This window comes from Macaca mulatta, chromosome 20 (genome assembly GCF_049350105.2).
Source record: "Macaca mulatta isolate MMU2019108-1 chromosome 20, T2T-MMU8v2.0, whole genome shotgun sequence".
In the NCBI taxonomy this organism is placed as follows: domain Eukaryota; kingdom Metazoa; phylum Chordata; class Mammalia; order Primates; family Cercopithecidae; genus Macaca; species Macaca mulatta.
Window position 1 is genome coordinate 71,811,198 of NC_133425.1, and position 22,282 is coordinate 71,833,479.

Below are 22,282 nucleotides of genomic sequence, written 5' to 3' on the forward strand. Positions count from 1 at the left end.
GGGGAGGAGGCGAGAGCATGCTAGGTACCCTCTGTAAGCCCAAGCCTCATCATTTTGTGATCCTCCTCTTGCGGTACAACTCCAGCAGGCACAGCTCTATCTAGCACTCACTGCATCTGCAGGTGGGAAATTGAGGTATGAGGGATTGATGCTGATGAGGTTCTCTGTGAGCAAATGGTCCCTGATTCAGAGGTCCTCTGTGTCTGTTAGTGTAGATGAGACAGGTAGGTAGGTAGTAGACAGATCAATAAACAGATAGATATAATCTGTGTATTGGCAGGATAACTCCTTAACTTGCAAGTAGGGTAACATCTCAGGGCACTTCACAGTTCCAGACTTAACATTATTTAGCAATTCTATTAGTTATCTACAATTTATAGAATTATATAACAACTCAAAGGCAGCGAAAATGTCAGAGCCTCTGCAGCGTCTGAATCGGATAACCTAGGAGATTGTGCTCTAATCTAGACAATGCATTGTTTTTATTCATTCATTTGTTTATTCCCTCATGTCTTCAACAAATGTCTTCTGCATTTTGTATCAAGCCTTGTGCTATGTGCTGGAGATATGATTGTTACCAGATCAGAAACTATTGCTATTCTCATAGAGCTTGCAGACTGGTAGGAAAGACCGATAAAGTCAACCACAAAGTATTGAATTACAAATTGTGATGAAGTCTGTGTCTTTTACCACTCTTACTTCTAAGCAGGTGTTTGTAGAAACTTCAGATCACTCAACCATGTCTGAAAGAACAGTAAAGAGGCTCTAATTTGAGACTTTTCAGAGATTTCCAGATTAATGAAGCACATGAAGTTTGGAACCTGGCTTTTAAGGCCCCTATCTCTGTTGCTCAAAATCTATTGTGACAATTTCTTTGTGTCTGTTCTACCCTGGAAATCTAGATGGCCTGATAAGTGTGGCATCTGGTTAACATCATACCTTGTAGTGCTTTTTATTAGAGAATAAAATCAACTTACAGGGACTATCATAACATTGAAATATTTTAGAATTTCAAAAGGAAACGTTGATATGAGCTACTCTTTGATGGTTGCCGGGCACGGTGGCCTTGAATCTCTTGCAACACCTTTAAAAACCTTTAGAATCAGGTGTTAATTGTGACCCAGTGGATGCTAAACTACAGGGAAGTCTCACTCAGTGTGATCCAGAAGGGAAAGAGACAAAGGCTTCAAGTAGGTATATTGTCCGCCTCTCTTGGTAGCTAGCTGCTTCTTGCATGCCATTGATTTACCACAAGAAAAGGTGAATGGTTTTTTTGAACAAAAGAAACAGAGTCCAACAGAGGCTAGGCTGTCGGATTTGTCTAGTTAATAATAACCTTAAACTTCCAATAGCCAAGGTCGAGTTGGCTGAAATTATAGAATTTCAGACCTCGTTCTGCCAATTTAATTTCCAAATTTGGAAATGGAGGCCCAGGTTTTACCTGACTTTCCTAAGGGCACAAGATGCATGCCAGATCTGCAACTCAGATCTCTTGATGACTTCTACATTGTACTGCTGGCCACCCGTAATTTCATTGGCTGGTAGATTAAGTTCTGTTTGAGAGCATTCTACTGTTGAAGGGTGAACTGAAATGCAAGAGGGAAATGCAAAAATAACAGCTATTGTTTCGCAGAAAAATAATAATCCACACGTGGAAGGCAATAAGTCTGTGACGTTAGTCCAGCCTCCTTTAGCCCACCTCTCTAGTCCAAACTGATGACTGGGAAAGGAATGGGAATGAAATTTTCAAAGTATACCTCCTTATTTGGATTGTTGATCCATATGAATGCCTTAGCTAAAAAGAGGGGGAAACGTTTTGCCTACTATTACTGTTTTTCTCCAATTTGGGATATTCCTCTGTATTACAGAAGAGTTATGTGACTTAACAGCACATATGTAGTGGAGTTTTGACAACTTTCACTCTTTTTTTTGCCTACTAAATCAGAGGCTTTTTGATTTATCTGTTCTTGTGTCTGCATATATCACAGAAAATATAGTATAAAGTCTATTACTGGTAAAGTTGAAGGGCAGATATCATATGCCTATTGTCTGTTACAAACATTGTGGGATTTTTATTTCATCTAAGAAATTTTGGTAATCAGTATGATGGAAATGTTTACAGGCATTCAGGAACCAATAGTGATAACTCTAGTATATACTCAAAGATATTTTACTTTTGTGTTAGTTGAGATTCTGTGTCAGATGCATACAATTCAAAAGAGTAACTTCCTATTGTACTGTCTAACTGTGCAGATCACATGATATCAAAGTGAATACTTTACATTTAATTTTAAAAAGATGCACACTCATAGTTAAATGTTGATTAAAGAGGTATATAGAGGGCTACAAAATTTTGACTTTATTTTTGCTGATACTATGAATAGTAGTTAAGAGTAGAAAAGTGGCTGCTTACATTATGTAACATAAACTATTTCATGAATTCTGATATGCACTTTTTTTCATATTGTGATATCACTGGATTTTGGATGTGTTGATGAATAATGTTTTGTAGTTGTAATAGGCAGCATTTTGTCCTTTCTTGCAGTGAAATAAAATAATGATGCATCTTTAAAAAGATGGAATATCAGATTCAGTGAAATAAAATATATCACAAAAAATAATCAGATTTCCTAATATTTTCATCATAAATATTGTGTGGCTAAATTATATGAAAATGTTAAATAAAATCACTGTAAATGCATGGCAATAGTATATATTTCAGGAAAAATAATCACTTACCATAACTTAACAATTCTGAGAATCCATTTGTGTTGATTCTACCTCTCAGAGAAGTTTGATGATTAGAAAAATTTGACTCAGATAAAAGGTGATTTTGATTTTCTTTATTTATTTTAACTTTTGCAGACTAGTGATGGTCTCCTCTCTTTCTCCCCCCATTTCTGCATACAAGAAACTACATGGACCATCATACAGCACAACGGCTCTGACTTAACAAGAGTCAGAAATACTAATCCAGAGAACCCATATGCTGGGTTTTTCGAGTATGTGGCCAGCATGGAGCAACTTCAGGCCACTATTAACCGTGCGGAGCACTGTGAACAGGAGTTTACTTATTACTGCAAGAAGTCACGGCTGGTCAATAAGCAAGGTCAGTAAACCATAGTGTCTGTCTTGTTGCACACATCACATCATGCACTTATTCAACGAGCTCCTGAAGATTTTAATTCTGCAAAGTGGTGGCATCTAGCCACTGAGGGTATATGATCTCGCATTCTTAGTAAACATGTCACAGTCTGGAAGTCACAAAGATGCTTCTGCCTGAAGAAAAGAACAAGGTCAATTTACACTGAGCTTTATTCAAAGCCTTGATTGCTTTTAAACTCTCTTCCTGGCCTTAATTGGATAACTTTACAGCAAAGGCCTCTTTCTGATACTCAATGAATGCATAGTGTTTATCCCTGATAAAGGGCAAGTGACACGTAAGGTTTATTTTATCGTGGAAAACAGCTAATAAAAATACGACTTAGTTTTCTGAAAGTAGGTATTCTATGTGCCTCTTTTTCATGGATTGTTGACAGCCTCTGGGTATAATTGAATATTAGAAAAGGCTGCCAGAGACACAGTTGATTCACTAGTTCAAGGAGGAATCAGAAAACTATCTTAACTCTTTATTTGATTCTACTGTGAATAACCAGTCTGCTCCTGAGTTCTGGTTTTGGTCTTATGTTTTCTTTCTTTAGGGTGTCTCATTATGTCAGAGCCTCTGTTCCCATGTTCCCATCACATCTGCCTTACAGTAGGCCTTAATGAGCTAATTCTTTTTTTTTTTTTTTTTTTTTTTTTGAGGCGGAGTCTCGCTCTGTCTCCCAGGCTGGAGTGGAGTGGCACTATCTCGGCTCACTGTGAGCTCCACCTCCCAGGTTCTCAGCTCACTGCGAGCTCCACCTCCCGGGTTCTCGCCATTCTCCTGCCTCAGCCTCCAGAGTAGCTAGGACTATAGGCGTCCACCACCACGACCGGCTAATTTTTTTGTGTATTTTTAGTAGAGACGGGGTTTCACCATGTTAGCCAGGATGGTCTCGATCTCCTGACCTCGTGATCTGCCCGCCTCGGCCTCCCAAAGTGCTGGGATTACAGGCGTGAGCCACCGTGCCTGGCCCCAATGAGCTAATTCTTGAAGTTACTGCAAGAGCTTTCCAGCTGGCCTCCTAGCTTGTCATCTCTTCATATCTTCTAACCATCCAATGCAAAATCCAAAGTATTACTCTCTGTTAAGAAAATTAACCTTTAAGAAATGCCGCTCCCACTTTTAAGAAACACAGTACTATTTAAGAAGGTCTACCTCCTTTCTATTATTTGTCTGTCCGACACAGCCTGTTCTGCTGGATCCTGGAATTGCATATTCTGTGTCCACCCTGCTTGTGTAACCCTCATGCCGTCCTCTAACACTTATTTTCTAGCAGTAGCATTGAGGTGTATTTTTCTTCACATATTAGAGAAAATTCTAAGATATCTGTACAATAAAGCAACTTTTTTCATGTTCACTCCTGCTTGTCCTAAGAAGGGCTGGAGTTCCAGATGGAATGACAAAAATTTAGAAAGAAATTTGTTTCATACAGGAATAGCATATGTCATAGAAATCATGCAAAAATGCTGAACTGTTGTTCTGACATTTGAACCCTGCATTTCTGATTCTCTCTCTATTTACTCTCCACCCACTAAAAATCAGATTATTTTCTCCCCTATGACTGACTACCCCCTTGCCCTTTTTCTCCTCTTTCTCCTCCTCATTTTCCATTTTCAGAATGTTCTCACTTGGTCTCTATCCCTCCAATCCCATCTTTCTGGAACCCACCCAAAACTTATCTCCTCCTGAAACCTCAATTCTATGTGCAAATGAGGATCACACAGTTGTAGTTCGAAAGCGTAAGATTTACAGCTGGAGGTGTGGGTGTGTTTCTCATTGGCTAGGTGCATCTAGAACATAGATAGATGAAACTTTGATTACTGAAATGGACGAATGGTTAATGAATCTCAGTCTTTGTTTTCTTTTCTCCGAAATGGGGCCAATGATACCAGCTTCACAGGGGTGCAGTGATGTTTGGGTGGCATAGTACATACAAAGTGCATGGCATGAGCCCCCCTCATTTCCAGCTCTCCGGGGCATTGTGGCCATAGTGAACATACACAGTTTAGTTTCTAATGGGTTGTTCATTGTTGCTAAATATTCATCTTAGAATTAAAAAAACCAGATAAGCAAATCTGGAATGGTATTCTAAGAATAAGAATGGTAATTATGGAAGGGTAAATGAATGCTATGGAACAAAATGAACTCAGGTCATTTATGTGGTCACGCAGTATATGTCTTTCAGTATTTGGCTTATTCTATTTAGAATAATGCCTTTCATGTTCATCCATGTTGTCACAAATGGCAGGACTTCCTTCTATTTAAGGCTGAATGATATCCCATTGTGTGTGTGTGTGTGTGTGTGTGTGTGTGTGTGTGTGTGTGTGTATCACGTTTTCTTTATCCATTCATCAATGGACAGTTAGGTTTCTCCATATCTTGGCTATTGTGAATAAAGCTGCAATGAACATTGCAGTGAAAACTTCTCTTCAAGATACTAAGGGATGTTATGCTGAGTGAAATAAGCCAGACACAGAAAGACAAATACTTCATGATCCCACTTATATATGGAATCTAAAAAAGTTGAGCTCATAAAAACAGAGTGAAAGAGTGATTTCTAGGGAAGGGGGTTGGTGTGGAGATATTGGTCAAAGGGTACAAATTTGCAGTTGTAAGATGAATACATTCTGGAGAGGTAGTATACAGAATGATTACTGTAGTTAACAACAGTGTATTGTATACGTGAAATCTGCTGAGAGACTTGATCTTGGTATTCTCACCATAAAAATATAAAGTAGCTATGTGAAGCGGTGGCTATGTTAAATCATGTGATTGTGGTAATCATTTGAAAACATTGCTTTGCACACCTTAAATGTGTACAATTTTTATTTGTTAATTTTACTGCAAAGCTGAAAAACAAAACATAAGAAAATACAAAAAGAAGGATGGTTATCAAAGTTGACAAAGAAGTCAAGCTGTAACAGAACCAGAAAGCAAAATCCCTGAGGGACTGGTGAGTAAACATCACACAGAGTAAAGGGGCTTGATATGGTTTGGCCGTGTCCCCACCCAAATCTCACCTTGAATTGTAATAATCCTCACGTGTCAAGGACAGGGCCAGGTGGAGATAACTGAATCATGGGGGCAGTTTCCTCCATACTGTTCTCATGGCAGTGAATAAGTCTCATGAGATCTTATGGTTTTATAAATGGGAGTTCCCTTGCACAAACTCTCTTGCTTGCCACCATGTAAGATGTGACTTTGCTCTTCCTTGCCTTCTGTCATGATTCTGAGGCATCCCCAGCCATGTGGAACTAAGAGTCCATCAAACCTCTTTTCTTTATAAATTACCCAGTCTCAGATATGTCTTTATTAGCAACATGAAGACAGACTAATACAAGGGTTGACACAGAATGTGTCAGGAATCGCCATATTTAAGGCCAGTTTTGCCTGTGCACTTTTTTTTTTTTAATGCTTCCCTCGTGTTTCAGGCTCAATAACCAGTTTTAGAAAGTTAACTCCAGAAAGGCGTGGAAGAGGGGATCCTGAAAGGCATGGAACGTGGCTAAATACACAATTTTTTCTCAGGTTGGTGACCTCATGATTCATGTGGAATAGATTTGAGGTGAAGAGAGTTAAAAGAGCTGAGGTCACAATAAGAAATATAATGGGATAGGACAGGAAGTTGTTTTCAGACAAGCTAGATTTAGAGTTTCAGATCTTGGTGATTTAGTGTCAAGTGATAATGATGCCATACATGAATGAATAAAGTGAAATGTGTCTGAAAATATGTTTTCAACTGCTGGGGATCTGTGACTCAGATCACAGGAAGGATGATCAATGGGAATGCTCAAGTCATTTAGGATTTTAATTATGGGAGGTGGAATGTTCCACCATATCCGCGGGTATTTTTTACGTTTAATTTTTATTTCTCAGGATTTTAAAAATTCATTCCTATAGTTATTTATATTCCTTAGTACATTTTCTTTAAAAGTCTTGGATTGAACCAATGTCTGATACCTTAAAAAACATTCAGTGATTTCTATTTTATAGGGAAGACAGGAAATTTAGATGTGGGAATATGGTTCAGTATTTAAGAATAACAAAATCTTTTTAATCTATGAAAACAATGTTTTAAGCAGTGTATTGAAATATATTTATTAAGTATTTCAAGTAATTTTCACCTTGTGGTGAAGGGCTAATCATGTAATTAAAAAAAGATGAAGATTCTTCATATTAATGCATTTATGCATAACACAGCTTTTAATAACTCTTTGCTGGTTTTTTGTTTTTGTTTTTGTTTTGACGTGGCCAGACTGGCATGCGTAGTAACCCTGGGAGAGAGGTTGTCAGCATTAGCACAGGGACTAATAGTAAGTTAAAATGAGCATTGGCATTTGTAAGCAAGGGAGAAATTAGTAAAAATCCCAGATTCTCAGTAGGGCTAATGGTGACAACTTAAAGATTTGAAAGTCGACAGAAAAATGATCAAGCACCTTTGAGAAGCTGACTGATTCTGTGTCGCTTGCATTCTTCTCATGCCCTGATTCTCAGATGACTACAATTTTTCCTCCATACTTTTTATTTTTTTCATGATAGATTGGCTACATGCTTCACGTCCTTCTCTGGAAATCCTTGCCTAGATGTTGTATCTGTTCCTTGCTTGAGTTCCTTGGCATCATGTTTAGTCTTAACTCAGAAGGAGCTGGTAGCTGAACATTTATCGTAGGAAGAGATGCATTTGGCTGAGGGAAACTTCTTCTGAGTGTAATATTCGCTTCCAGCATGAAGATTTTTCAGTGTTATTTCTGTAACTTCAAATAAATAGACAAGCCATTAAATGAAAGATAAAATATATACTTCCAAATAAATCTTAAATCATGACAAGGGAGTGCCAAATCATGCCTAACATTTATTAAACAGCTAGGATATTTTTAGAGAATAAATTTATTGAGATAAATCAGGGACTTTACATAACATTCCATAATGCTTTAATGAGCATTTCATGATTTCAGATCAATTTTGCTTTGGTATGTTAATTACTATGATTTATATTTTGATGCTAACTTGTTTCAAAATTATTTTTAAAGAAATTGTATATGTGAGCTGCTCTCAATCCATTTTTTACTATCATGCCTAAATTAAATAGGAACCGCTGGTTTCTTTTCTACCCGAGGACAAATGTATCGGTCATTTAAGCCTAAATAATAACTTTTTTATTTAAAAAATTTTCTTAAGGAAATGCCAGCAATTACACTGTTTTGCATATCCTTAAATCAATCTCTCTCCTTTTATTCTTTTTAATGATTTTGGAAGAAAAGGAATTATACTGGGAGAGAAGATGGTGGGACATAAATCAGATGTCACATTTCTCACGTTTGTCTTTCAGATGGAACCCCTCTGAGTTGGTGGGTAGGAAGAACCAATGAAACGCAAACCTACTGGGGAGGTTCTTCGCCTGATCTTCAAAAATGTACTTGTGGATTAGAGGGAAACTGCATTGATTCTCAGTATTACTGCAATTGTGATGCTGACCGGAATGAATGGTGATTTCCATATGATTTTTTTATGCAAGAAAAAGTTCATTAAAAAATTAATTACTCAAAGTATGTATAGCTAGCCAGATACTGAACAAGTTAGTGCAATGAAGTAATTAAATAAAGGTATGTTTTAATGAAACATGGTATAGTCAATATAGTCCTTAGTATTAAGTCAATGCCTTTTTGAGTTATTTTCTGTAATGGACCATAAGTCATGTACATTTTAATTTTATAATCAAACAGAGATACCTGTTACATGGGGAATTAATTATTATTCCTTTTAAAACTATATATAAGTAGGTATTCTATTATCTTAAAAATATATTTACAGCCAAAGCACATTTCTTCAATAATCTACCTATAAAACATTTAAAATTATCAACTTAGAATTTACTACAATTATTTTAACATGCAATTCTTTTATATTTTTAAAAAGACAAATCATACTACAAAGAACTAATGTTCTGTGGATTATATTTTGAAAAAAGAAATCTGTAACATTTTAGGAATTTTAAAATCAAATTACAAATATTCCTCTAAGCAGAAAAGAAGCTTATGCATGTGTCCTTTATCTGAAAAGTTTAAAAAATACATTGACAGAATTTGAGACTAGAGTTGGCATGTATACTGCCCTTATTTATTATTTGTAAAGTGAAAATATTTTAAACGTTTATATTTACATTTCAGCATAACCTATGTATATGTTACATTGCTAAGCAACTAGACCTGTACAGAAGACTTACTTTTAACAAATAGTTCTAGTCAATCTGGATGTAATATGGGTGATGTTGTTACAGGATGCACATTGATTACAGTGATAAATCTGCTGTTAATTGAGGTCATAATTTGAATTAGATAATATTTCATTTATTTAGTTGGGAAACATCAAGATGATGTTATGTGTGTGGGTGTATTTCTTTTAGAATTGCACTTTTAGTGTTACATGTTTGTTATGAAGAATATTGTCTCTCTTAAACTCTCATTTTTTCAAATTTCTACTCCTTTTGGAAGGCACCCTTTTCTTATCACTACTTTCACAAAAAAAAATGCCTACAAAGTAGTACTGTATTTTAAAATGTAAATAAAATGCTAGTAGTAACGCTTAACAACTATAAAAAATTACCTAATCATCAATAACTCTCCAATGCCTCTATAACACATTTCTAATTAAAAATGACTTTTAAAAATAAGATTGTAAAATTTCTCATATTAAATTCTGCTAATGGTGAAGTAACTTGCATAGAGCTAACCCTTCTCAGATAATTGTTGTAAATCCAGGAAAAAAAAAATGTTTTAAAAACAACTACTTGAAATGAGCAGAAAGTAACCAAATGTAGGCAGATACTGCCCATGTGTTTATGGCAAAGACTATATCCCAGATATAAGAGATAGCACTGAAAATTAGGCAAAATTCACGCAGGCCCCACCTAATGAACTATCAAACCAAGCAATGGCAATTTATTGTGATAAGGCTGTGATTTAACTGCCTATAAAAATAAAAATGAAATCTTTAAAGAATAACAAAATCCAGAATCTTTACAATGTATCCATGATATCTAGCATGTTGTAACATTTACTGAATATTCAAGGAAGAGTACATTTTCATCTAAAGTCAAGAAATTAAGAGCAGTTATTACAAACCAACCTTGGGTTACTGATGTTTGAATTGGCAGAAAGATACTTTACAGCAACTATTATAAAAATATTTGAAGACTTAAAGGTAAAAATAATCACAATGTGTAAACAAAGGGTATTTTAAGCAGATAAGTGAGAACTATAATATGGAACTAAATGTAAATTTTAGAGTTGAAAAGAGCATCTGAAACAACAAATTCTAATAGAAATTCTTCAGGCTAAAGAGAAATACCACGGATGAAAACTCAGATCTTCAAGAAAAAGTGAAAAGCACTGGAAATTGCAAATATGTTGGTAAATGTAAAAGCCAGTGTTTAAATTATTTTCTTAATTAAAACATTAAATTCACTTTATTTTTATTATAAAGTTTATAACATATGGATTTAAAATGTATTACAATAGAAAAAAGAATGTATGTGTGGAAGGGAGCAGTATTAAATGAATTATGTCTTAGCAAGCTTCTGACATTTTACATTGTTAAAAAACATAATGTCTAAATAGACTGTGATAAATTAAGAATTTACTTTGTAATCTGTAAAGCAAACATGGAAATATAATAAATATAGCTAAAAAGTGAATAGAGAAAACAAAGTGAAATACAAAAAATATGGAATAAGCCAAGAGGAGGCAGTAAAGGAAAACAGAAGTACAAGAAATCATATGGGGGGCAGCCATAAAAGAGGATGAGTTCATGTCCTTTGCGGAGACATGGATGAAGCTGGAAACCATCGTTCTCAGCAAAATAACACAGGAACAGAAAACCAGACACCGCATGTTCTCACTCATAAGTGGGAGTTGAACAATGAGAACAGATGGACACAGGGAGGGGAACATCACACATCGGGGCCTGTCAAGGAGTGGGGGGCTAGGGGAGGGAGAGCATTAGGAGAAATACCTAATGCAGATGATGGATTGATGGGTGCAGCAAACCACCATGGCACGTGTATACCTATGTGACAAACCCACATGTTCTGCACGTGTATCCCAAATTTAAAGTATAATAAAATAAAATAAAATAAATAAATTGCTACAACATTTCAAAAAATGAAAAGAAATCCTATGGGGGAAATGAAAGAGCAAAATGGTAGACCTCAAACTACAGTATCAATCATTACACTAGATGTTAATGTATTAACCAATTCCAGTAAAAATGTAGAAAATTGTCCATTGAATTAAAAAATCTCTGTGTTCTATTTTTAACATATGCTATATTTTATATTCTCTATTACATTTTTCTACAAGAGACATTAAAATGTCATTAAGTTGTGGCCAGGCACAGTGGCTCACACCTGTAATCCCAGCACTTTGGGAGGCTGAGGCAAGTGTATCACTTGAGGCCAGGGGTTCAAGACCAGCCTGGCCAACATTGCAAAACCCCAACTCTACCAAATATACAAAAGTTAGCTGGGTGCGGTGGTATACATCTGTAATCTCAGCTACTTGGGAGGCTGAGGCACAAGAATGGATTGAACCCAGAAAGAGGAGGTTGCAGTGAGCCAAAATTGTGCCACTGCACTCCAGCCTGGGAGACAGAGTGAGACCCTGTCTCAAAATAATAATAATAAATAAAATGTCTTTCCATTTTTATGTGCTCCAGTGAGTGACTGGATCCCTACTCTTTTGTGGGTGCAAATTTAGTTCAGAACATCTTGGTTTTGAAATGCAATAAGGACTATTAAAATTTCTTAAGAATTTTGTTTGTTGCTATTGTTTTTTTAGGACCAATGACACTGGATTGCTTTCTTACAAAGAACATCTTCCAGTAACTAAGATCGTGATTACAGACACAGGCCGACTGCATTCAGAAGCAGCTTATAAACTGGGGCCTCTACTCTGCAGGGGAGACAGTAAGTGGTTACGATGTGTTGTAAGCATATTTGAGAAAAGTACCATGACTTAAAGTGCCATCACTTAAGCATCATGTTTCCATCACATAATAATTAATCAGACTTCTATTGTGGGCATTTTTAACTAAGGTCTGAAATACTCTTTTAGTCAGTCAACAAATAAGTACTCCTATGAAGTACAAAGCCAAGATGGCAAACCTTGCTAAGATTCTAAGAGAAAGAAACCACTGGGCATCTCAACTGATTAGTTCATGAGTACATTCCAGCATTCCTGAATTTCTAATTGCTGTTATCCACATAGGAAAGCCTCAATGCTAAACACAGTTATTACTAATTCATGTGAATTTCCTACTGTTAGGCCTGGGATGAAATTAGAATGTCAATGGAATCATGTCATTTTAACCCCAAATATATTTCAAATGTAAATCTCACTTTTTTTCTGTGTGTGTGTGTGTGTGTGTATCTGTGTACATTTACTTTAAACCAGTGGTACATGTTGTTTTGCATATGCAATGCATTAACACTTTAAACCAGAATTTTAAAGGTCAAATGTAGTTCTATTTATGTTCTATATATACATATATATATGTTATATATCTGTGTTTTCTTTTCTCAGGGAATGAAATGAGCATATGTATTCATTTATAGATTGTTAACCTCTCTGAAAAGCATTAGGTTAGAGACTAGTGCATTAAATATCTATACTTTTAGTATTTTCAGAACTTAAAATGGAAATAGATGAAATATTTGTTTACATTAATGCCATAGCTTAAAATAAAATTTTATTCTAGGGGCACAACAGAAGAAGAGGGAATCTGACAATTCAGTGGATTTATGGAGATACAGAGCAGAAGTTGCTTAGTTAAAAAGCAAAGATGATACTGGCTTATAAAAATTATATATACATTGTAAATACTGTTTACCATTTTACTCACCATCTCTGATATGTATCACCTCTACTTCCTGTTCTACCAGTGAGCCTTACACAACCCCATGAAGATGGCATAGAATATTTCATGGAAAAAAAAATGATGTGCAAAGAGATGAGGCTGTAAACTTCAGATGCATCCAGGAAAGTGTAACAATTTTTCGTGGCTGTAGAGAAGTTGTTCTATACATCACATGTACCTTTCACTGCTTGCTCTGATCTTAACCCTGCAGGGACCCAGGCCGGCTTCCTCTGCCTTCCTTATTTCATTAGCCAAAATCCCTGTGTATAGGTGTGTTTTAACTGAGGTCCCTACCAACTCTCTCCCTTAGACTTTCTTTCTCCCAGACTTCCTGTCATCATTTTAAGCACACAACATCATTCCACTTACAGCAGTGATTCTCCATCCAAGGCAATCTTGCCCTGCAGTGGACATTTGACAATGTTTGGAGACATTTTTGGTTATCACATTGTTGGGGAGTGGGATGCTACTGGCATGTCGTGGGAGAGGTCAGGGATGCTGCTAAACATCCTGCAATGCATGAGACAGCCCTCCACAAAGAAGAATTATCTGGCCCCAAATGTCAATAGTACTGAGGTTGAGAAGCTAGAGCATTGAACTACCATGACCATGAGAATACAGAGGGGAGCTACTACATTGGCACTAAGAATTTACAAATAGTTTCAAGTACTTAGAGACCTGCTAATTCATCTCTGACTTATTAATTAAACAGTAATCAAGTGATTGGTCTTCTTGCCTCCTGTATCTATTTTTAGCATTGAGGTTCATCTTCACATGAGGTTATTTTCTGCATGAAGGACTAAGGACTAAGGACTGTTTTCTGCATGAAACATTCTTCTTTATTTTCTCAGTCAGATGAGCAGTGTCTTCAGAACAGCGAATACTCCTTTTTTCCATATGAGAAATCTGTACCACTTAAGTTACAATGCCAAAGGTACTTTTTTTTTTTTCATCTCCAAGTGAGGCTCACTGGGCAGATATGGGACTAACAGATATAGGATCATGCACAGTAGGCCTTATAAGCAGAGAAAAGCTGCATGGGCATTATTTTGAAAGCATCAGGACTACACATTGAATAATTTAAGACTGAGAAATAACTTAATTCTCATGATTCAATTGAAAGCCCGACGATCATTTATAAATCTAAAGATCAGTAAAGTGACCTCTGATATAAGACAGGGAGAAGATGAGAGCTTGAACTAGGCGGTGATTGGCATGGAGGTTTAAAAGGAGGATCAACTATGAGGTAAATTCAATATGATTTAGATATAAAGTTGAGAGTTAAAGCCTTGGGGATGATTTCCAGCTTTCTGATATGAATAAAGCCATTAGTGTCATTCATTGAGACAGGAGATTAACACTTTTTTTTTTTTTAACAGAAAAGTAAAAAGGTGAGAGTGAAAAAAGTAATATTTTCATTTTCTCAAACTAGAGATATTGAAAAATGTAGATCAGCCATGTTTTTCTAGGAAAGAAGGTGAAGTTGTGAGAAAGCAGGACACGTAAAACATGACTATTAGAACTACTAGTACCAGTTATGAGGTTACCCTGATTTATTGATGTTGTCTTTTTTCAAAGCTTTCTTTTCATTTTGTTTTCAATTTCATTTTACTGCTGCTATTATTGTTGATATCAGATATCAACTAGCAAACTAGGAAGTAAGAGAACTTCCTCAATGGTATAAAGGGCATCTGTGAAAATCTGATAGCTAATGTCATACTTTGAATAGTCAAGGATATAACTGCTTTCCCTCTAAGTTCAGGATAAAGGCAAGAATTTCTGCTCTCCCTACTCCTATTCAATCTATTACTGATGGTCCTAGCACATGTAATAAGTCAAGGAGAGGAATTCAAGGCATTTATTAGGTTGCAGCAAAAGTTAATCAACCTGATTTTAATGGCAAATCAGGTTGCCATTAAAAGAAGTGGCAAAAATTGCAATTGCTTTTGCACCAACCTTAGGTCAGAATGAATGAATTAAAATGTCTATTTACAGGTGACATGACATTCTAGGTAGAAAATCTCAAATAATTTGTGTTTTTAAAAAGTGAGTTTAGCAAAGTCACAGGATTCGAGGTCAGTATACAAAAGTAAATTATATTTCTATATGCTAATGATAAAAAAATTATAAATGAGATTTTAAAAGTACCATTGTTACACTGGCACCAACAACATAAAATATTTTGGTGTAAATATAACAAATTATTAAGAAAAAATTAAGAACATTATATTTAAAAATTTATGCATTAAAATATTTGATAAGATGTCAATTTTTCCCAAATTTATATATAGACTGAAAACAATCCCAATTAAAATCCAGCAATCTTTTTTTTGTGGGGGGGAGTAGAAATTGGAAAGCTTATCTTTAAATGTATATTGAAATGCAAAGAAATTAAATAGCAAAAATGTTTTGAAAAATATAAACAAAATTTGAGATACACTACCAGATTATAAGACTTACTATAAAACTAACAGATATTCAAGGAAGTGGGATATTGACATTACAATAGACAAATGCATGAATGGAATAGAAGAGAGAGCCCAAAAATAGACCCATGTATACACGGTTGCTTGACTTTTCACAAAGCTGCCAAGGAAACTCAGCAATGAAGGAATAGAATTTTCCAAGAAACAGATCTGGAACAATTCAAATCCATATGAAAAAGAAAACCAGAATGAAAAAAAAGTGTCAATTCATACTTCAAAGTAGATAAAAAAATTAACTCAAGATTAAACACAAACTTAAATCTAAAATCACAAACTATAACACTGCTCTAAGAAAATACAAGGGAAAATCTTAGTGACCTTGGGTTGGGCATAGATTTCTTAGATTCAACACTAAAAGTACAATTCATAAAATAAAAATAATAATAAATTGGGTTTCACTAAAAAACTTCTGCTTTTAAAATGACACTGTCAGGAAATTGAAAAGAAAAGCTACAGACTGGGTGAAAATATTTGCGAAATACATGTTTTACAGAGGCTAATACCCAGAATATAAAAATAACTCTCTCATGGTGCAATAATATTTGAAAAATCAGTTTACAAATAGGCAAAAGATTTGCACATACACTTCACAGAAAAAAATATGGATTTAAATAAGCACATTAAAGATCCTTAGCATCATTAGTCATTAGGGGAATGCAAACTAGTACTGCAGTGTGATACCAATATATAACTGTTAACATTTAACAAATAGTAATAATGACAACCACCAAAAAAATAACAAGTGCTACTGAGGATTTAGAGCAACTAGAACTCTGGTACATTGCCGCTACAGATGCAAAATGGTGCACACTGCTTTGGAAAATAATTTGGTTTCTTATAATGTTAAACTCACATTTACCATATGTCCCAGCAATCCCCATGTTAGCATTTTATCCAAGAAAAAAGAAAAATCTATATGCATATAGTCAGTTTTTTGTTATTATTATTATTGCCTTTATTCCATAGTCCCCTAAAAATGGAAACCACTCAAATGTTTATCAAGCCGTGAAAGGATACACATTCCATTTTACTGTGGTGTACCCACAGTACACCACGGAATACTACTAAACAATTAAAAAATACAGTCTAGATAACATGCAACAACATAGATGACTCTCAACTGCATTACTCTTAAGTGAAAGAAGCCAGACTAAAAAGCCTACGTGCTTTGAATGATTCAACTTCTAAGATATTCTGGAAAAGTCAAAACCATAGGAACAGAAAGAGGATCTCTGCTGCAAGGACTTCGAGGTGAGAGGGATTTTATACAGGGGTACAAGAAAACTTTGTCAGGTGAAAAAAATGTTCCATATCTTGAGTGTGGTGGTGTTTTTATGGTTTCAGGTCCTTGTGAACTTCTAGAGCTACACACAAAAAAAGGCTGAATTGTACTGTATGCGAATTACCATAAATTATTAATATATTTTAATAAATAATAAGTGATGTCTTATTCAATACATCTGACTGAAAAACAAAACAAAAAAGTTAATAACAGTTTGCATAGCTATAGTTGCTCAATTTTAAAAATTGTAGGTTGAGTGCGGTCCCTGAAGCCTATAATCCCAGGGCTATAGGAGGTCAAGGTGGGAGGACTGCTTGAGACCAGGAGCTCCAGGCTGCAGTGAGCTATGATTGCACCACTGTACTACTGCCTGAGCAACAGAGTGAGACCTTGTCTCTTACAGAACAAAATTGGGTCGCCAAAACAAACAGAGAAACAAACAACCAGTAGAAGCAAATTCATGAAACAGTAAAGATTTCAGTAACACGGATATTCTCCAATTCTCCAGGACATTTCTGGAATCATGCTGAGTATGTTTCTAACTTAAATTGACTTTAGAAACTTCAGAAAAAGAGTCAAAGGAAAGAATCAAGGGAAAACATTTGGGTTTACCAGTGGGCAGAAAGGTCATTAGTAGGAGGAGTCACCTGTATATTTCCTATGTAATCAGCCTGCCAGGAGCAGTGGGAACATATTTATTTTTGAGGAACCATCCAGAGTCTTTTAGACCAACAATTCCTCCACTTCAGCATGAATAAAAATTACTTGGAGAGCTTGTTGTAACACGGATTTCTGCTCCTTATCCCAGAGACTGTGATTCAGGGGATGTGGGTAGGAGAATCTTTCTTTCCCTCCATTCTTCCCTTCCTCCCTCCCTTCTCTCCCTCCGTTCCTTCCTGCTTTCCTCCCTTCCCTTTCCTTCCCTTTTTCCCTCTCCTTCCCCTTCCTCTTCCCCTTCCTTTTCCCTTCCGCGCATGCGTGTGTGTGTGTGCGTGTGTGTGTGTGTGTGTGTGTGTGTGTGTGTGTGTGTGTTTTGACAGAATCTCCCTCTGTTGCCCCGGCTGGAGTGCAGTCGGCTCACTGCAAACTCCGCCTCCTGGGTTCAAGTGATTATTCTGCCTCAGCCTCCCAAGTAGCTGGTATTACAGGCATATGCCACCATGACCAGTTAATTTTGGTGTTTTTAGTAGAGACAGGGTTTCACCATATTGGCCAGGCTGGTCTTGAACCCCAGACCTCAAATGATCTGCCCACCTTGGCCTCCCACAGTGCTAGGATTACAGGCATGAGCCACCTTGCCTGGCTGAGTAGGAGAATTGCTAATGGGTTTCCACATGCTACTGCCGGTCCGTGGACCACTCCATGTACTGCTGCCCCAAGCCAGTATGGTTCACAGGCTGGTACTGTTCTGCACATTCTTTGCTACCAATGTGTGAGGAGGCTAGTACGAAAATAGACAGTATGTTTTCAGAATGACTTATGTCAATTGGACAGAGTAATTTATGTCTGTTGGACAGAAGAGTAATAAAAAATGGACTGGAGATACTATTTTGTATACCTTTACTTTTCTCATTTCACTTTTCTAGCAATTTACATTTTTAATTTTACATTTTAAAAATGTAAAATTGTTGTGAGTACATAATAGATGTATATATTTAGGGGATACATGAGACATTTTGTCATAGGCATGCAACGTGCAATAATCACATCATGGAAAATTGGGTATTCACCCCCTTAAGCATTTATCCTTTGTGTTACAAATAATCTAATTATACCATTTTTGTTATTTTAAAATGTACAATTACATTATTATTATATATAATGTATATATAACTATACTATACTATAGTTACCATGTTTTGCTATCAAATACAAGGTCTTATTCTTTCTGTTTTTCTTTACACATTAACCATCCCCACCTCCTCCTGGCCTCCCACTCTCCTTCCCAGCCTCTGGTAACCATCCTTCTACTCTCTGTCTCCATGAGTTAAATTCTTTTGATTTTTTTGACCCCACAAATAAATTAAAACATGCAATGTTTGTCTTTCTGTGCCTGGCTTGTTTCACTTAACGTACTGACCTCTGGTTTCATCCATATTGTTGCAAATGACAGAATCTCATTTTTTATGGCTGAAATAAGAAGGGGAAAAAAAGCACATTTTTCTATACAGGTAGTTTGAGACTCACAGTTCTAGGTCACCAGTTGGTTTGGGTATGAAGTGGACCAATGGTGCTGACATAGGGCCTGCCCAAGTGTTCTAACTGTAGTTGCAGTATGTTCAGAACCAGCAACAGAGTTTCAAATTAAAAGCCCAGGCATTCACACAGAGAATTAAACCTGCTTTCTTGACATACAGCAAGAAGACGTCTACAGAAACTTTCTTCTACTTCAGTGAGTCTTGCAACACAAAGGGAATTCCTGGACCACAATAGCATCTGGCTTCAAGTCCTTGTCATTCACTCTCCCTTATCTGCAAAATCTCCCTAATTCTTTTACCAAACCCTTTCACACTCAGCTTAAAACTCTTCCATCATGATTTCTAGATCACAGTCATTCTGCATTCTCAAAACATGTTTAGTATATTACAAAGATATGTTTCTCATACTGGCTTTTAATTATTTTTGAGCCCCTGAAGAGCAGGGTACATTGTTCATTTATTCTTGTGTTCCTGATAACTAATATATTACCTATTGCACAAAAGATAATCAATGAATAACAGTTCATGAAATAATGAGAATGATTTAATATATGCATGTAAAGAAACATAGCTTGTGAATTATCAGTAAGAGATATGAATACATTTTTGATTCTATGAGCAATTAAATAAGTAAATATATACTTGTACTAAAAGGAGTTTAGACTATATTGAATTATTGATTCTGGTATAAAAAATCACATAGTAGAAGAGTGTCTAGTTCCGTCTAAGCCATTTCTCATCAATATGCCTGAAGTTGTAACAATGAAAGTACTTTCAAATAAGAATATGATTTTAGTTAATATTAATTTTTTTTTTTTACTTTTCACTCTTAATACAGTGCCTTTATTAAACTGAAATGATTTCCACTTCTTGGAAAATAGATTATTTTATGGTCTATTTTACTTTGTTTTTTTGTTCACTTGGAAAAACATTTATTACCAACCAATAATTTATATGCAAGAAACTTCATAAATGTGAGGGAATACAAATTGTTTTTAGTACTTTCAAAAGGTTTTCACTTTGGAACTGGGAACCCTGATAGTTGTCAGGACCATGGTAACATTTTGGGGGAATTTTATACATATGCATACCTTTAATTAATTGTCTTAAATATTAATGACTTACTTGATACAAAATCATAACTTTTTAAAGCTACATAGAAGTGCCAAAAAAGTAAGTAAAAAAGTCACCAAGAATCACATAACTCAGAAATAATGATTAATATCAATTGAATATCATTCCAAATGTTGGTAGATATTTCTAGTGCAGGGCTTCCCAGTCTCACCACTCTTGACATTTGGGCTGGATAATTCCTCATTATGGTTGAGGACCATCCTGTGCATTGTTGGAGCTAAGCAATATCCCTGGTTCCTACCCAAGAGATGCCAGTAGCATCCTTCCTCCAAATGTGACAACCAAGAATGTCTCCAAACATTGCCAAATGTCCCCTGGGTAAAGAATTGCCCCAGGTGGAAAATCACCACTCTAGACAAAGTATTTTTAAAAAGAGATCGAGAAATGAATTTATAAAACTTTACTCATTGAAATTGAGAAAGAAAACACCAAATTTAAGCCAAGATGGCTCCTGAAATTTATATATCTAACAAAGTATATTCAATTTAAGGGATCCCGCTAAACTTACAAAAAGAGACTGTGAACATTTTAAAAGATTATAGAGTCACTACATTTTATATTAAATGTATTTTTAAATTATAAACAGCATTTATCTACTCAGAGAAATGGAAAAGCTAGCACTCATTTCTTCTTTCCCCTTTTTTATCTCCCCCTTCCCAGTTTTTGCTAGTTATGCCATTATTTGTATATTGTTACTTTTAAAGACTAACCACTAGTTCTATTCTCCAATGCTTTTTATTTTGATTTATTTATTTTTGTCAGGTAGTTGATATTTTACCTTTTTTTTTTGTCTTTAGAAAGATTCTTGAGGGTTGCATTTTTTAAATTTTTTATGTGCTTGAGAATATTTGTTGCGTTAGGATTCTAAAACAAACTGTGGTGCTTTAACTTTATATTGTCTATTGGGAACAGCTTAATGGAGATATAATTCACAGCCTATAATCCACTCTTTTAAAAGTGTACAATTCAATCAATTGTAGTATATTTAATCATTTTAATGTACTACATAGAGTTGAGCAACCATCACTATCATCATTTTGAGAACACTTTCATCACCCCTAAAGTAGACCTGCTCCCATTTTTCAGACACTGTCCATTTCACCCCCTCCCCATCCCAGCCCTAAGCAACTAGTAACCTACTTTTTTTCTACAAACTTGCATATTCCGGATATTTCATATAGATAAAAATACAAGATGTGTGGTCTCTTGTGACTGACTTCTTTTACTTAGCATCATATCGTCCAGGAGGTTCATCAATGTTGTAGAATGCATCAACACTTCATTCTTTTTTGTGACCAAATAATATTCCATTCTATGGATATACCACATTTTGTTTCATCACTCATCAGTTCATGGACATTTGGGCTGGATCCACTTTTTGGATATTATGATAACGCTTCTGTGGACATCCATGTATACTTTGTGTGTGTGTGTGTGGATAAAGGCTTTATTTCTCTTCGGTGTGTACCTAGGAGTGGAATTTCTCGGTTATATGGTAACCCACATTTAACCTCTTTAGGAACTGGTGTAATTTTTATGTATCATGCTACCTTCAGTAGTTTGCATATATTATCTCATACTTGTCTGTGCTGAGGAATGCAGTCGTCTTGCCTTCCACAGCTTTTCTAAATGTCTTTTTGGTTGACTATATTTCTTTATGAATATTGGTTTTGTTTTTGAAAAATTTTCTCAAAAGGGCTCTTGTATGCTTTATTTTCAGAATTCTTTCAAACTTGAAAGTGTCTGCCTGTTGCCTTAGCACTTCACAAATAAACCAGACTGGATACATTCTCTTTCCCTCAGAAATCTATGGACAGAGTTCCTTTATTTTATGCCATTGAATACTGTGAAGGAACCTGAGGCCATACTGATTTTTTTTTACCTTGTATGTGACTTGCTTTTTCTGTCTGAATACCTGAAGGAACAATTATCCTTAAAGGTCACTAATTTAACAAGAATGTACCTGAATATTGTTCATTTGGTATTACTTTTTCTTGGAAATAGAGGTAATGTGATAAAAGGTATATACATATTTTTTAAGTTGTTAACATTTTTGCAAATGTGGTCTGAATTTCTGCTTTCAGTCTGTCTAGCAAGGCAGTATTCTTAACTCTTTGGCATT

The 22,282-nt window shown here is 35.6% G+C and overlaps 1 protein-coding gene across 1 annotated transcript in view; it reads left to right on the forward strand.

Annotated features, from left to right (window-relative positions):
* Nucleotides 1–22,282, forward strand: part of CNTNAP4 (contactin associated protein family member 4) — a 279,240-nt gene that overhangs the window by 211,546 nt on the left and 45,412 nt on the right. Inside the window, exons 13-15 of the mRNA XM_028841115.2 lie at nt 2,912–3,109; nt 8,478–8,634; nt 11,983–12,110. Coding sequence (XP_028696948.2) covers nt 2,912–3,109; nt 8,478–8,634; nt 11,983–12,110 — 483 coding nt within the window. The remainder of the gene's footprint in view (nt 1–2,911; nt 3,110–8,477; nt 8,635–11,982; nt 12,111–22,282) is intronic.